Raw genomic sequence first — 16,422 nt, forward strand, 5'->3', positions numbered from 1 at the left:
GAGTCTTGGGAACCTGTGGGGATCTGTGGGTACTATAATTTGGAGCAGGTCAGTTCAAGTTGCCATCTGTAAAAGCTGGGCGAGGCACTCAGGGAGCCATATTTTGGGTATACCTCCTTTTAGAGGTAGAGAAAAGTAGATGCCCCTTTTATATTCATCTTTAAAATTTGGAGTGCTTAACCTACCCCAAAGTGAATGCAGGGACCACCCCAAGGCAAGCCATCTGCACTGGCACTGTTGCTCCCGCCCCACAGTCCAGAAAACCCCAGAGCCTCCCGGGCACTGACACAGCACGTCTAGCTGGGTCTGCTGCCTCAGTGGGACCTCACCTAAGAAGAGCTTCTTCTTCTAGTACCGGGCAGCCCATTAGCTTGTCAGAATGCACCCACCTCCCTCCCTCCCTTCCTTCCTCCCTCCCTCCTTCCCTCCCTCCCTCCCACCCTTCCTTCCTTCCTTCTTTTTTCTTTTCTTTCCTTCCACCCCTCCTTCCTTCTTTTTCCTTCCTTCCTTCCTTCCTTCCTTCCTTCCTTCCTTCCTTCCTTCCTTCCTTCCTTCCTTCCTTCCTTCCTTCCTTCCTTCCTTCCTCCTTCCTTCCTCCCTTCCTTTCTCCTTTCTTTCTTTCCTTCCTTCCTCCCTTCCTTTCTCCTTTTTTTCTTTCCTTCCTTCCTCCTTCCTTCCTCCCTTCCTTCCTTTCTCCCTCCTTCCTCCCTCCCTTCCTTTCTCTTTTCTTTCTTTCTTTCTTTCTTTCTTTCTTTCTTTCTTTCTTTCTTTCTTTCTTTCTTTCTCCTTTTTTTTCTGTTTACAGCAACAATAATACTCTACAATGCAAATAAATAAGAATAACATTGTTTTCAAAGTGACAAATTCCCTCTTTTAAATTTTTTATAAGAAAAATTTTTTAAAAAGTTAATTGTGAAAAGCATTGTCTCCTGTTGGAAAAAAGAAGTCTGACTTTTGTCCTAGTCAGCTGAGATGGGAACGGTCACTTGGGCTATGTGTTTCCTCTTTTGCAGCATCACTTAGGAAGTGACATGGTGGTCCCATGCAAGGGCTTGACTCTAAATACAGCAGAACAAGAGGAGGAGGAGGGGCTCAGGCAGAGGGCAGAGGTGGGGGGGCACTTTAGAACTGATGGAGCTTAGGGTGGCCAGTGTGGCCAGGTGTCTGATGGTCTTCAGTCCTGTGAAGCTTTGCCCTGAACCTGGCAAGTTTCATGAGGATCCAAGCAACACAGTGACTCTAGCAATATGTCACATTTCTTAAGCACTACCTATGTGCCATGCCTGATTTATAAACTTCTCCATGAATTGTATCATTTAACTTTATACCAGGTGAAAGAACCACTCCAGGGAAGCCCCAGAACCTGGACGTGTGGTGCTGGCTCTGTCTCCCCACCCACCTGTGCCTGCCTCCCCGGCACTGACCTCACCCTGCCCCGTCCGTCCTGTCCGGAAACTGCATGGCTATTCCTAGCTCTACTGTCCCACCTCCAGCTCCCTATTTCATTCCTGCCCTCCCGGGGCAATGCTGCCTCCGACCAACCTGCCAGTAATGACGTCCCGTTGTCCAACTCTGGAAACTTCTCTCTGGATCTACGGCCCTTCTGTGAGGCCCTCCCCCATCATTTTCCTGGCACCAGCAGTTTATTTGTATCTGAAAATTAAAATAATAACACTGTTTATAGATGCATATGGGGAAAAAAAAGTGGCTAAGACACAAAGGATTTGATTTCCAAGCTATGGCTCTGGAGACGCTGCTGGGAAGTTTACAGGTAGGGCCACCAGAACGTGTTGTCTCTTGTTTATCCCCTGAGTTAAGATGTTTGCGTTAGTAAATTGTGAGTGAAAAAGTCGGAGTTTAAATTAGGCAACGACGCTTGGGATAACATCAAATTAGAAGATTGTTCTTCTCCGTGGCCCCTCCCTTTGGTTAGCCCGACTGCAAAGTTAGTGTGGACTTTGTCATCTTCTAAAATTCCACCTCTCTGTGGGTGCTTGTATTTCTGGAACATTCACCAGAAATAACAAGGTTGCGCTCTCTCCCCTGGTGCTGGCTCTGGGCTGTCCGGGAGCCCGGCTTATCGGAGGGAGGTGGCCTCTGGACTTCCCAGTGAAGGGCGAGCGTGGATGTGTGGAAAAGGGGGTGCTGTGCCTTTAAATCCTGCAAGTGAGCTTGGCTCAGGAAGGCCAGCAGCTTAGGGTCCAGCCCCTGGAAGAGAGAAGAGCTACGGATTCTCCATCCTCAGTCCCTGGGAGGCGACGGCTGTGCCAGCCGGGCTCTGGCAGGCTCCTGGCAGCATGGCAGCGAAGCTCGGGGCCCTCCTGCTGGCCCTCGCGCTGGGCCTGGCCCGGCCAGCCTCTGCCCGCCGGAAGCTCTTGGTGTTCCTGCTGGACGGCTTTCGCTCGGACTACATCGGGGACGAGGCCCTGGAGTCGCTGCCCGGCTTCAAAGAGATTGTGAGCAGGGGAGTAAAAGTGGATTACTTGACCCCAGACTTCCCCAGTCTCTCGTACCCCAATTACTATACCCTGATGACTGGTGAGTACCGTGTCTCCTCCTGGGTGGGCAGGGGAGGGCTGGGGTCAGGCAGGGAACAGTTGGCTCCTGGCATCGGAGTCTTATTTAAATGTCCAGGACTCCCTCGTCCCGTGGGACACCAAAGACAGACGAGGTCTGTGTTCTTGGCCAAGAAGATTTTTGTTTTCACAGTTATGTTGCTCCCCAAAAGTTACCCCAAGGACCTGTTTTGGAGTCTCAGTGTGGAGGACAGAGAACTGCAGCAGTCGATGATATCTGACGATTTAAAAAGTGGTTATTTATTTTAGAAATAGAAATTCTAGTTATTTTCTAAGTTCAAGTTTGAAAAGTCGACAGGTCTTCTTGCATCCACACCAAATTCCTCCTGTCCCTTTGCTCTGCAGTCATCTGTCACCCTCGAGTCTTTTTGGCTTGTTTATCAATGTGTCAGACTGTGGAAGTGCCCATAGGATTCCTCGGAGGGGAGCCGTGTTCCTGCATTGCTTGGGGAGGGTGTGAATTTTCGGGTCCCATCATTCAGTGTTACTCAGCAATGCCACTCCCCTACCCGCCCCCCATCGCCTTTTTATTTTGCCTTTTTTGGCCAGGTCAAATGACAAGGAGAAGAAAAAACAAACTGTTGTGTAGTTCAGATTCCCCACTTTTAACTTCCAGCATCTGTAAAAAAAAAAAAAAAAAACCAACAAACAAAAACTCAGCAAAACAAACACAACCCCAGCTAAGCAGGCCGCCTGGGTTCGGGAGAGCTGGTTTGCCCAACGATGACCTTCCAGCAATCCGGACCTGCTGTCTGCGCTCCGGTGTGCGCCGTTTCTCTCTGCTCACATAGCCGGGCTCCAAGCTCTGCTTTGTTTTTCAGCTAACCTTTCTGAGGGCAGCGAGAGGCTCCCAGAAAGAATTTAACAAACTATCCAGGGAGGCAGTTAAGAATGCACTGTTATTGCTGGTTATGAGGGACTTAGCCATGTGCTCCGAGTGCAGGGAAAACTGCAAATTATGTTAACAGAAAGGGGATGAGAACTCAGCTGTCTCATTATGGATTGTCACAGAACACCAAAGCCTAAGGAGTCTGGAAATATGGACAAATTATTTCTAACTCTGTGCATGGGTACTATATGCCATATGTGTTAAAAAAAAAAAAAGCCATAAACTGATGCCCAGCATTGAAGGGAAGAGACACTTTGGAGAATTAGATATAAAGGCATGGAGAGATAGAAAAAATTCAGACTGCATACAAGCAAGGAATTTATTTATTCGTCCTTTTTATTTCCCCCAACAGACAAACAACCAGTCTGTAACATAAACAGAATTAACAAAAGTCCCTCTCGTCCTTGCTTGGCATGCCTCTCCCCTTGCAGGGAAGCGGTTTGCAAGCTGCTGGGTCACACATAGATGTGATTGTGTGTCACAGCCGGCTTCAGTTCCGTGCAGGGGCTTCCCATACACAGCCCACCCCCACTCCAGCTGTCTCGCAGGGCCTTGCTGGGGGGCCCAGTTCATAAACCGCCACGTGCAGCTTCTGCGATCTCAGTGGAAAATGAACAAAATCCATTTTAGAAAGGACTTGAGTAAGTAAAAAGGGACCATTACAGGCTCTACAGAGAAACCAAGCCCGTGACATGGCCTTTTGTTTGTCAGACCCACCCTCCTGATAGTGGCAGAAGGGATAATTTGCACAAAGCCTCTGTCACATTGAGACACACCTTCTTTTCAGTCTTGGGGTATTTTCCTTTGTGTGGCCCTAGGAGAATAGCCCTTCCCAAGGTGGGACAGTGCAGCTCGCATGAGTATCTGCAGAAGATCTCACCCTCATTTCCAAACTGAGGCTCGCCTAAGGAAGCTGCACGATCTCTGGATGTGCCCTGTCTCTGTATTGTCAGATGCCAAAATATATTCTCTGATTTGAAAGTTGACTTGGTCTATAAGTTGGCTTTTGCATCTTCATAGAGGCTATACTGTACACAGGATGTGACTAGCACGGCTCATGTTTATGTACAAATGTCTCTGAGCATGATTTTTCGTGTACCTACTGAGCAAACTTACAGACTTGGAGCAGGATTTGCAGCGGGGAGATGCCAGACCACGAAGCTGGTATCATTTCTCCTGTCTTGGAACTGACTCAGGGCTAAATGTAGAATATTTTCCCCAATATCCATGCTTATTTTTCTACCTGATGCTGAAAAACTCTTTTCTTTTCATATAAGGAAGGATATAGCCATTGCGAATTGTACTTAAACATATGGTTTGAGCATTTGAACATTTTATGAACCAACGAAATTGTTATGCTAGATCTTCTTGCTACCAAAAGATATGCTGTTTTAGGGTTCCTCAGAATTCACAAGAGAGGCTGTACTCTCACTTCATTACATGAATTATTGCTTAGAGAGAGAAAGCCCATGGTGTTCTCCTCTTTGCATAACGAGGAGTGAGATGGGCCATTGGAATGGATGCTGGCCTCGGAGCTGAGGAAGCTTGCTTGCAGTCCTTGCAGGGAGACTTGGGGCAGGCCACTGCGCTTCCCTGGGCCTGTTTCCCAGCTGCAAAACAGAACTAGATGAACTGCCAGGTCCTCATCAGGCCACGATTTCAGGTGCTGCCGGATGCAGACATGGAACTGAGCCATGCACAGGGAATTTAAAAGACCTAGGACTGGCCCCCTCCAGGGAGGCCTTCATGTAGAAATTAAGCAAACAGCTGAAACTCCCTGAATCTCACAAGCAGCTGAATCTCACAGGGAAGCATGCGGATGGAGATGGGAAGTCAACAGGCACGTTTGTAAGGAACCTTGGAATCCCCTAGCCCGGGCTCCAACGTGAAGCCACTGTGGCTGGTTACTTACTTCCCTCGAAACACGTTTGGTTCAGGACAAATGTGGACAGAATTCCAATAGTGGTCAAGAAGGTCAATCATTGTTGGGGACACAAAATCTTAACACAGTGCCTTCCCCCCAGGGGGCATGCATTCAGTCGGGGAGGACAGACACTCCGAGAATGGACTCCCACTAACGAAAAAGACGGCAAGGTGCCATGAGCTGAATTGTGTCCCTGTGTCCCCACCCCCAATTCAAGTTCCAACCCCCAGGACCTCAGACGTTTACTGTGTTTGGAGAGCAGGTCTTTAAAGAGATGATTAAGGTAAAATGAGGCCATTAGAGGAACGCTGTTCCAAGATGACCGGTATGTTCTCATAAGAAGAGGAAAGAACACCAGGAATGTTCCTGCACAGAGAACAGGCCGCGTGAGGACACAGCAGGAGGAGGCCGCCTGCAAGCCGAGGAGAGAAGCCTCAGGAGACGCCAACCCTGCTAACACCTTGTTTGTGGACTTTTAGCTTCCAGAACTGTGAAAAAATAAATTGCTGCTGTTTAAGCCACTCAGTCTGTGGGACTTCGTTACGGCAGCCCGAGCAAGCTGATACACAAAGGACAGGGGTCACCTCCCAATACGCTACGGAAGACCCGAGGAGAGGAGAATTCCCTTCCAGTTGGAGTAGCGTGAAGAAGCATTTTGCGGAGGTGAGATCGGAGCTGGAGGAAACAGCCCCCAGCGTGGCGTATGCCATTCTGTCTCAGCTTTGGGCATGCGTTCTCTTTCGGAAGAGCTGTGTGCGGATCAACTTAACTTTAGTTAAAGCACAACCACTGTTTAAATGCCATTGGAGTGCTTTCTGGTTTAATCTATTAATATCTCACTATGGCCCGCGATAGTAAAGTCATTCTCTCTTTGGGGTAAATCCACATTTGATTTAAGTGCAGTTTCCCTTGAAATCAGTGGAAGAAAGCAGTGACTTCCATCCGGGTCATGGGGAAGAGAAAAGGCAGCGTAACTGCATCATTTTGCTGAGACATTTGTTTGTAATTCTCCAACACTTCTGGTTAAGCAGTTAGGGAAAGTGGCCCAGAAAAGTTCTAAGTAGCAGGGAAGCCGGTCTAGAATTTTATCTCTACTGCAAATAACCTACTGAGAGATGAACATAGGCTGAAACACGTTTGCTATACAGTGTGTTACCATTTCAAATTTAGATACTTGCAAATGGAGTGCAGGGAGGTGGGGTGTTTTGCTCCGGACAGCAGGCCCCCGAAGCCTGGTGCTCATGCAGCAGGGCCTGGCCCGCGTCCTGGGTTGGCCAGGAGGTTGTCCACGTGGCCTGAGACCCAGGGGTGGAGGTCTCCCCAGGACCACTCCAGGAGGCACTGGGAGCCTGAATAACTGTGCTCCTCCATGGACCCAAAGCAAAACCCCAGATGTTAACTGCTTAGAATTAATATTTGTGCTGCTGTGTTTCCTGTCACACTCCTAGACATTACGTGTGACACAAATTCTAACCAGATAAGTAGGACCCAACATTCTGGAGTAACAGACAGCAGAGTAAGTTATGCTTCCTCCCCACACTCCACAGCCCCCAGCCACCAGCTACTTTTAAGAAAATATTTGATTTAAATGAAAACCGGCTGTCACTTGGACCAAAGGAAATCGATGCAGAAAGTACTTGAACAATCACATTTTGGAAAAAGCCCACATCCTCAGCCTCCTACAGAATCAGGCTTCACGTATGTTCACAGACCTCTGCATGCCCACAGCTCCATGCAGGGTGCTGACGACCTCCCAGCTTGCTCCCCTCTCCTTCCCCAAGATCGGGGCTTGCACAGGGACATTCCCCAGCTTGTCATCTGCCTCAGGATGGATTTAAGCAACTCCTCAGTTCAATGATCCGTATTTGGCGTGCCCTTCTCCTCCTCTCCTCCGGGTCTTCCCTGCACCAAACCCAGCCATGCTTCTGTTTGCCCCAGTGCCCTCCTGGTGGCCCCCCGCCACCCCCCCGCTCTGGTGTCCTCGCCCAGGAAAGCATTTGCATGCCTCCTCCACCCCTGACAGCCCACTGAGTTCCAGGGCCCGGCGTCTTTCCGTTTGGTTTCCTCCTCTCATTTCCCTGACTCTTCCTTGGTCCCTTCCATCCCCTGATCTTTCCAAATTCTCCCTGCAGCCTCTCCTCCTCCTGCCTCCTTGCTGTCCCCGGGCTGAGGCCACCGCCCCCTGCCTGGAGCCTCCTGGCCACACTGGCTGTCTGGCCGCTCTCTGCCCTACAGCAGCCAGCTCTCCGCGCACAACCAGAGCAGCCCTGGAAGACACCTCCAATCCTGCCACTCCTCGCTCCTCTGCTCCTCTCTTCAACCCTGCAAGTGCGATTGGAAGTCCTCGCAGACCCGGCCCCTCTCTGACACCACTCTTCCCTGCAACTGCTGTGGGGTCCCGCCGGGCCGGGCATGTGCCCACCTCCCTGTTCCTTCTGGCTGGTTCCTTTCTGCTTGTCCCCTAGAAGGACCCAGTGTTAGCGTCTCTGCTCTCTTCAGATCTCTTCCCCGAAGTCACTGCAGCGGATCCGCCTTTCCCGGGCACTCGAGCTGAGACGGTCGGCGCCACCCCTGGCTCACCTGCCCGCCTCCTTGTCCATCATAGCACCCACTTGCTTATTGGTTTCTGTTTTCTCCAAATAAAATGTCTTGTAGGAAGAAGCATTGTACTAATGATGAAGACACTCAGAGTTTCAGGGAAATTGTTGATTGTTACTTTGATTTTAGCTACTCCTAAACTAATACGGAGGAGAAAACACTGAAGGTGTGCTTTGCTCACGGGAAAGCAATTAGCCGTTTAGGCGAACTCACTGCCATGTATGTCTGGTCATCTTATGTACTCTCGTCGCAAACTGTGTCCTTCAGTTGTGTTTTAAATTTTGACCATAAGGTCAGAAGCAGTGAGAGGGGTGAGGATGGCTGTGCCAAAGCAGGGGTGAGGGAGGCGGGGAATCAGGAGAACTTTGCACCAGAACACTGGTGGCCAGCAAAGCCCAAAAGAGAACCTAAGGGTCCTCAGGGTTGCTGAGGCCATGAGGGCAGAGGCAACAGCAAAACTCCGCAAGGGACAGAGACTCAGAGCCAACATGGAAAGTGGTGGGAGGATATGGAAGGCTCAGCGTTACGTGGTCCTGTCTGGGGGACCTGGGCATGGGTCCGGCAACTTCGAGGGCCTGGCGAGGCCATCCTTGTGTCCTCAGCCTCCATCACAGGCTGCGTATATGGCCAGACCCATCACGGGAGGCTCCTTAGATGTTAAAAACACGAGGCAGTGTGAGGGCCTGGCTCCCAAATCCGTGTGTTGGAGTCCTAATCCCCCGTATCTCAGAATGCGACTGTATTTGGAGGTAGGATCTTTCAAGAAGTGACGAAGTTGGAATGAGGTCATTAGGGCGGGCCCCAGTCTGGTACCACTGGTATCTTTATAAGAAAGGAGAGCAGGCCCAGACAGGCACAGGGGGAAGAGGCATCTGCAAGCCAAGGGAGAGGCCTCAGAGGACACCAGCCCTGCTGACGCCTTGATCTTGAACTTTTAGGCTCCGGAACTGTGAGAAAATCCATTTCTGTGGGCCAATCCATTGTGTGGGCCACACAGGCTGTGGTATTTTGTCAGCGCAGCCCTTGTAATCGGACACACACGTAATTGCAAGGCTAGACAGCACACCTCAGCCACACGCCCGCTCATGGAGAGTTTCTGGTGATTTCTGCCCTGAGACTGAGCCATGGTGGTATTCTCGTTTTCTAGGGCTGCCGCCACAAATCACCACCGAGTCACTTAAAACAGCATCTCACATGGCTTTCTCCTTGAGTGTCTCTGTGTGTCCCTTCTCCTCTCCTCACAAGGACACCAGCCATATTGAATTAGGGGTCACCCTAATGACATCATCTCATCTTGATCACATCTGTAAAGACTTTATTTCCCAAGAAGGTCACATTCGCAGGTACTGAGGGTCAGATCTCCAACATACCTTTCTGGGGGGGGGGCAAGTCAGCTTGTAACAGACAGTAGAGTGAGTGGAAAGAGCTGTGGATTTGCTGCCGAAGATCTAATTTAATCTATTCGATTACTTTTTTACTTCCATAATTTGAACAGGCTCCTTTTGAGTTTTAGTATTTTTTTACTAGTAGAATGGAGAAAGTCAAACTTACCCAATGAGGTGGCTGTGCAAACAGAACGAGAAAACATATGTGTGAAATCACCATTATTAACACTGTGCATGTTACACACCATATCAGCAGGGTTAAGTTAAGTCATGCTGTAGTAACAAGCAATCCCACCTGTTCCTGAGGGTCCCCATGACTGAGGTTTACTCCTCACCATGTACCCGGCTGTCAGCAATGAACTCTGCCCCATTTCCTCTTTGTTCTGGGATCCAGGCTGAAAAAGCAACTTCTACAGGAGAGCTGCTGCTCTCTCAGCACAGGGGACAGGGGAGCTAGCAGGACACTGTGACAGCGCTTAGAGGCTGGGATGAGACCAGGGGCATGGCACGGGCAAGGTAGAAGTGAGTGTTACGAGTCAGTGGAACGGTGCTAAGCCCACGCACCATCCAGGTGTGGGCTGGAGGCTTACAGAGAGATGGGTATAAAACAAAACAAAAACCACATGGATGGGTCTAATTCAAGGACAGTCCAGTCAGCTCCTCTTTCCCTCCTTTTCCACATCAAACATTTGAACATCTAGGGTAGGGCACCTTTGAGGTGGAGCTCGCTGATTGGCTGATGCATGAATGTGAATGAACTGAAAGGCCATGAGATATTCAGAAGTCTGAATAAAGGGGCTCCTATTAGCAGAGATGAAAGAGTGTGAAGGGCTGTTCATTTATTTCAGCGAGATTTATTTGGAGAAGGAAATTTTCATCAAATTGGATTCCAAGTTGAGTAAGGTATTCACCTGGAGTTGGCTCTTTAGGGGGCCAGAGACAACGTCTTAAAGGAAGGTTTCAGAAACATGGAGAGAAATCGATCCTGTGGGTCCCCATAGACCCCAGCAAATGGATTTCCTGTCTCTCTGCTTGCCACACAGCTGGCGGAGAATATTTGTCACAGATGCACAGTTAGAATCTATTTCCTCACCTGCATGAACTTTTGTCTAAATTGTGTCACTTACCTTTATGAGATACCTAATAACATCTTTCCACTTTTCCACTTAAAACTACAGTCTCTGTCGTGAGCCAGGGTGAAGCTGCCCAAAGAAGTGGGCAGGGTAGCTGAGGGGTTGGGCCACAGAAGCCGGGAAGAGTGCTCACCAGCCATGCTCTGAGGAAAAAATGTATTCTAAGAATTTCCAAAAATAGCGTCTCCTGGCATGTCATTATTTAAGCTCCCATCAACAGATCTCTCTGCACTGAAGTGTCACTTTTCAAAAAGTATGTTTCTTTTGGCTTCCATGGTGATGAGAGGTGGTTCTGATTGTAGGGCATTCGGTTGCTGGAAACTCACTCCCTGAAGAAGGGAGTGGTTAGGGGAGTGGGTAAAGCTTTAAAACCTGGTGAAAGCTTTTGATTGCAATAACAGCAAGGCCTTGTTCCGAGGGTTCACCAGTGTGGAGCCACCGCGGTCTGCAAACCTCGGCATCCCGGCCCCCTCCCGCGTCCCGTCCCGCTGTTGATTGACAGATCCTATATGCCTCCCGCCAAGGCCTCTGGGAGTTTTGCCTGAGCCATGCTGCTCTGGGTCCATCATGAACCCTCCGCCAAAAACGAGTTAAAGGACGTTTAAAATGAATTTGGAGGGAGCCTGACTCAGCAGGTTAACACTCATTTCAGAGACACTTTAAACAACACCTACTCGTGTTTTGTGAATAGGTCCATTGTGTCCACAGCCCAACCAGGCAGGGACCTGGGGCAGGTCTGGGGTTCCCTTGGGCCCCACGTGTAGCATTTGGCTCCTGTTGGATACTTTGCTTAATCTCAACCAGCTCCCATCCTCGGCCCTTTCAGTAACAAGGAGAAAAGATGCAACATGCAGGTCACGGAGTGATGTGTGGGCAGTGTGACTGAGACAACGGACTGCCATGGCTGGAATTTGGGTGCAGAATGTGGAAGCTACTCTGCTTCTTCTTCTTCTTTTTTTTTTTTTTTTGAGACAGAGTCTCACTCTATTGCCCAGGGGTAGAGTGACGTGGCATCAGCCTGGCTTACAGCAACCTCAAACTCCTGGGCTCAAGCGATCCTCCTGCCTCAGCCTCCCGAGTAGCTGGGACTACAGGCATGTGCCCCCATGCCCGGCTAATTTTTTCTATATATTTTTAGTTGGTCAATTAACTTCTTTCTATTTTTAGTAGAGATGGGGTCTCACTTTTGCTCAGGCTGGTCTCGAACTCCTGACCTCGAGTGATCCGCCCACTTTGGCCTCCCAGAGTGCTAGGATTACAGGCGTGAGCCACCACGCCCGGACTGCTACTTTGCTTCTTGCTGAAATAACTCCCCCTAGGTGCCTTGGAGAGTGAGTGCGTCTGTGGTCGCCCAGTCTGAGGCTGCAGGAGCAGTGGGGTTGTGGTGAGAACGTGTGTGAAGTCTGAACAGAGCAGCACAGCCACCCACGCGTGGGTCGAGGGTGTGGGGGCGGGCAGGCCCTTGGGAGGCCGCCTGCAGTTGTGAGCGGTCTTCCCTTCAACCCAGGTTCCCCAACCGAAACGTCTGGTGTGGGGCCAGTCGGAGGCCCTGGGCTCAGTTGTGCGCTAAGTGAGTGCCAGGTGTGTGCTGGCAATGTTCTAGAGGCTGGAGATGCCGCAGTGAGGTTCCCAGGGGCCACTTGGTGACGACAGAGGGAAAGGGTGGCTGGGACGGGCTCCCAGTGACACTCTGTGTCCCTGCCCCTACTTTGACCCCAGCAACTCCACTTTGACCTGTTCTGCACATTAGAAGAACGTGGCCTGTAGTGGCCCCCACTGGGCCCTGAGGGTCCGTGACGAGGACTGGCCTGAGGGAGGGGTGGGCGGCAGCATACGGAAGTCCCCTGTCTGTGGATGCCGGGCAGGGGACACCCACAGAGTTTGCCCGAGGGGTCCCTGGGCCAACAGGTTCTGTTGTTCCGGATCCTGCGCACGAATCTCACACGCCAGCCCCGCCCAGTGGGACGACTGGCCCACGCGAGACGCCGTCTGCGTGTGCAAGGACTTGGCTTCACAGCTGGACCCGAGAGAACGTGCTGTTCTGACGGCTGAAGGCGAAAACCTTACACAAACGTAGGTGTTTGGGGGAAAACCTCAAATACCGGGGTCCTCAGCCACTCACTAGCGGGCGACGGGCCTGGCCTGGCTCAGGCCCCCAGCCCCCTCCAGCCTCCAACCTCGTAGCCCAGACAGGACAACAAGCAAAGGGTCGTTGCCTCAGGGCCACCCCCTGGGCCGTGTGAATGTGGGCACCCCCTTCCCCCTCTGGGCATCAATGAGCTTTCCCATTCGTAGGGCACATGGCACTCCCTGGCCTGCGGGACATCCCATCACCGAGCCCACCAGAGAGGCAGGATGTGGTGGCCTTGAGGGTGGGACGTGTCCAGGCAGCAGGGCACTGCAGAGGAGACGCTCGGGAGGTGCCACCAAGTCACTTAGCCCGAGATGTTCCAAGCAGCGTGTTTTGCGTGGACGTGGCCAGTTACGTTAAAACCTTTCCACACAGGGTCCCTTGGTCTCTGGTCATGAACGCTCCGTGGCTCGGAGGTGGCGTCTCCCTCCCTCTATGCGGCCAGGCTCTGCCAGAGGCAGGAGGGGGGGCGGCCCCGGGGGAGACGCCTGCGCCGTCCAGAGACACCAGGGCCCAGCAAAGAATGTTTGTCAACTGGAGGGAAAACGTCCCTTTAAAGAACCGTGGTTACCTACTTTGGTGGCAACTGACAGAGGGGAGACAAAGACAGAACACAGACGTCTTGTTGCCTATCTTTTTGAACGATGTGAATTCCTTGTCTATTTGAAATATTAAATTAAAAAATGCATCCATATCCGATGGGATTTGTTCATCTCTGCTTAAGCAGATATTTTTATTCAGTATTGATTAAGCCCCCCACTTGTGATTTTGGGAAATATATTCACATCAAAAATTATTTTAAAAGCTGTTTCCCAGCCTAGTGGCCACAGAGCAGTGTTCTGTGGTTTGGTTTCCTCCGTCCGTACTGCAGACACGCAAACGGCGAACAGCCCGGGCTCAGGAGACCCCTGGTGAAGGTGGCTGTCACCATCCTCCTCTGAACACCACCTCCTCTGGGAGCTGCCACCGCCCCTCTGAGGGGCAGGACGAAAGGCAGTGCATGAGCCCAGCTCGAGTGCTCTCTGCAGGGCTGCCGTCCCCTGGGTGCGTGCGCCAGCGTCTCTGCAGGGCAGGCCAGTCGCACCTGCTCCACCTGCTGCTGGCTGCGCTCCCTCCGCACCAGGCCCCTGCTCGCCCAGCAGAGGCACCTGGTTCACATTCGCTGGACCGCACTGACTCGGTGCCAGTAACTGAACTTCTGTCCCACCCCATGGTGGAAACCTCGAGTTATCCACCTTTCTAGGCACTAGAGCTTTCTTGCTGGACCTCACCTGTTGGCTGAGGTTGCAGTGTTTTCTAACAAACTACCTAGTGCACTCATATCCCGCTCTGATCTCCCTGGATCCTGGGTTCTCCCAGCCACACTCCATATGCCTCCAAGTTCCCTCCTCTCATCTTCACACGGGACGTCCTTCTCTTCTCCTCCTCAGAGCAGGAAGCCACACCCTACCTTGCTCACCCTGCCATCCTGGACCTCCCATCGCCCTGGGCTATCCCTCTGGGGGTGGATCTATTTCCAGGTTCCAGTTACTCCCAGTCTGGTCCCTTCTCCTGTGGCTTAGCCAGCTGGCCTTGTCCCAAACCATGACACCCCTCCCTGTACATTTCTCTGTGTGACGTTCATAGTTCATTTCAGCGTGCTTTTCTCTGTGTAAAATATAACACTGAAACTATGTGAATGGGCTTGGGAATCTGTAACAAAACCCACTAAATCCCAATCCAAACTTCCACCCAAAGACATTCAGAATTGCAAAATGTAAAAAGCAGAAGAGAACTTAGAAATGCTAGTGCATTTGTCTTATTGTGCAGAAGGACGCGTGGGCCTAGAGTCAGATCCGGCAGCTGGGTGAGGGTGGACCACACCAGTGCAGGTCTGGATTTGGGGCTGGTGCCTGCCCCCCACCCCTGGTGATCAGATGGAGGCCGCGGCATTCCCTCTGGCCCCTCCTGTCTGCGCACCCGGGCTGACCTGTGCCTGGGCTCTCAGCGTGGCTCTGGGCACTCCACTCTCTCCTGGTCGGGCTTTGCTGGGTTGCTTTTGCTTTCTTCTCACCCCCATTAAGATCACCCAGGATATGTAAGCTGAAATGGAGATGTGGTTCAAAGCAGAGAGAGAGAGAGAGAGAGAGAGAGAGAGAGAGTGTGTGTGTGTGTGTGTGTGTGTGTGTGTGTGTGTGTGTCTTTCACCAAAGATCTGGCCAACGGGGAGGTGGAGCCACCCAGAAGGTGGCAGGTGGTGCTTGGCCTCGGCTCAGCCACTCTCCCGACTCCCTAATGCCCCATGGGTCATGTTGAACGGGCTGCTCTCCCTTCAAGTCCTTACATAATTTCACCAAGTTCTGATGGAACAGATAAGAAAAGCTCGTTCCAAGGAATTCACTCGCAGCCTGTGTCAACACGGATGACAGCATCTCTAGCTCAAAGCTGAAAGAATCAAATGAAAACACAGTGATTTTACCCAATTCCCAACCACCTGTTTGCCTGTTCTTTTGAACTGACTAGCCAGCTGGGCGGGCGTCCTGGAAATGCCCCCCAGGAGGCCCCCTCCGTGGACAGCAGACCGATCCCCAGCCAGCTAGCGAGGGTGGGCTCATCACAGTCGAGTTCTGGCCGGTCATGAACCCCTGCGTGGATGGAATTTCAGCAGGTCCTCTCCCCTCCCCCCCTTGCAGTTCCCTGTTTTTGTTGGAGGCCTCTCTGGGAACTGTCCGTCCTCCTCTTTGTTGATCCCACATGTTCCCTCCGCAAGGGCTCTACTCGCTTCCTCCCAAGCCACAGCCCAGCCCGGCGTGGCTTCCCTCCACTTATCTTTCCCCTGCAAGCCAAAATCTTATAAGATGTCCCCTCTCTAAAAGGCTTCGACCGGTAGACAGTAACGTTTCAGAGCTAGATGGTGCCTGGAAATCTTGCTATTTTCACCCATTTGCTGATCCCTTCCCACTGTCTGTGTGGAGCACAGATCTTGGTAATTCCACCAACGTAAGAGTCGACACACACACCTTCCTACGGCACATTCCCGTGTGCACGTCATCCGTTCCAGGACACACTGAACGCCTGCCACGCGAGAGGTGCCGTTCTAAAGATGGCCAGGCCATGGCCTCTGTCTCGGACTTGCAGTGAAGTCAAAGCAAGGAGATGTGTGTTGAAATCGACACAATCGTAAGTCAGAGTGGCCTAGGCAGCGAGGAGGCCGAGGCCACGTCTGACGGCGTGTGGTGAAGAGGGAGGGCTCGCTGGTGTGACGGTTATTTGAGTGCAGCGGGAGGATTCGGACGGGTTGAAACCTGGGGGAAGGGCTGCGTGTGTGGACGGCACCGCGCAAGCCAAGGGCAGAGGTGGGGACCCGTGCGAGTAGATGAGGGAAGGTTACGGCAAGAGAAGAGGAAGAGGGACCTCGTGGAGCTCGCTCATATTCAGTGGGCTGGGTGTGGAAGAAGAAACACCCACGGAGACTAAGAGCAAACAGCTACCAAAGAGCCTTCTAGCAAAGTCCTCAAGTGAGAATTAGGATCCGAGCAAGGTCAAAGTAATCAAGGAAAGATGAGGCTCCTCACAGAAGAAGGTCAGTTATCAAACTGAAAAGTAAGAAACAGAAACGTCTTTAGGTTAGGGGACTTGTACTTAGCAGTAGGGTTTGCGGGACCTCTGGGCAGCAGAAAGGAGGAAAAACGCTCTTGTAGGTAAATTCCGCATTTCGGAGGTTTAGGGGCTGGTGTTTGCCTGCGTAGCTGGGAATCTTGAGGGTGTAACTTAGACTCTATGTGCTAATTAGGTCCTACAGATGGA

At 51.4% G+C, this 16,422-nt stretch overlaps 1 protein-coding gene across 1 annotated transcript in view; it reads left to right on the forward strand.

Annotated features, from left to right (window-relative positions):
- The first annotated feature begins 2,013 nt into the window (after positions 1–2,013).
- ENPP6 (ectonucleotide pyrophosphatase/phosphodiesterase 6) overlaps positions 2,014–16,422 on the forward strand; it is a 93,060-nt gene continuing 78,651 nt past the window's right edge. The window contains exon 1 of the mRNA XM_012784974.3: positions 2,014–2,538. Coding sequence (XP_012640428.2) covers positions 2,298–2,538 — 241 coding nt within the window. The 5' untranslated portion in view covers positions 2,014–2,297. The remainder of the gene's footprint in view (positions 2,539–16,422) is intronic.

Source organism: Microcebus murinus, chromosome 15 (genome assembly GCF_040939455.1).
Source record: "Microcebus murinus isolate Inina chromosome 15, M.murinus_Inina_mat1.0, whole genome shotgun sequence".
Lineage (NCBI taxonomy): Eukaryota > Metazoa > Chordata > Mammalia > Primates > Cheirogaleidae > Microcebus > Microcebus murinus.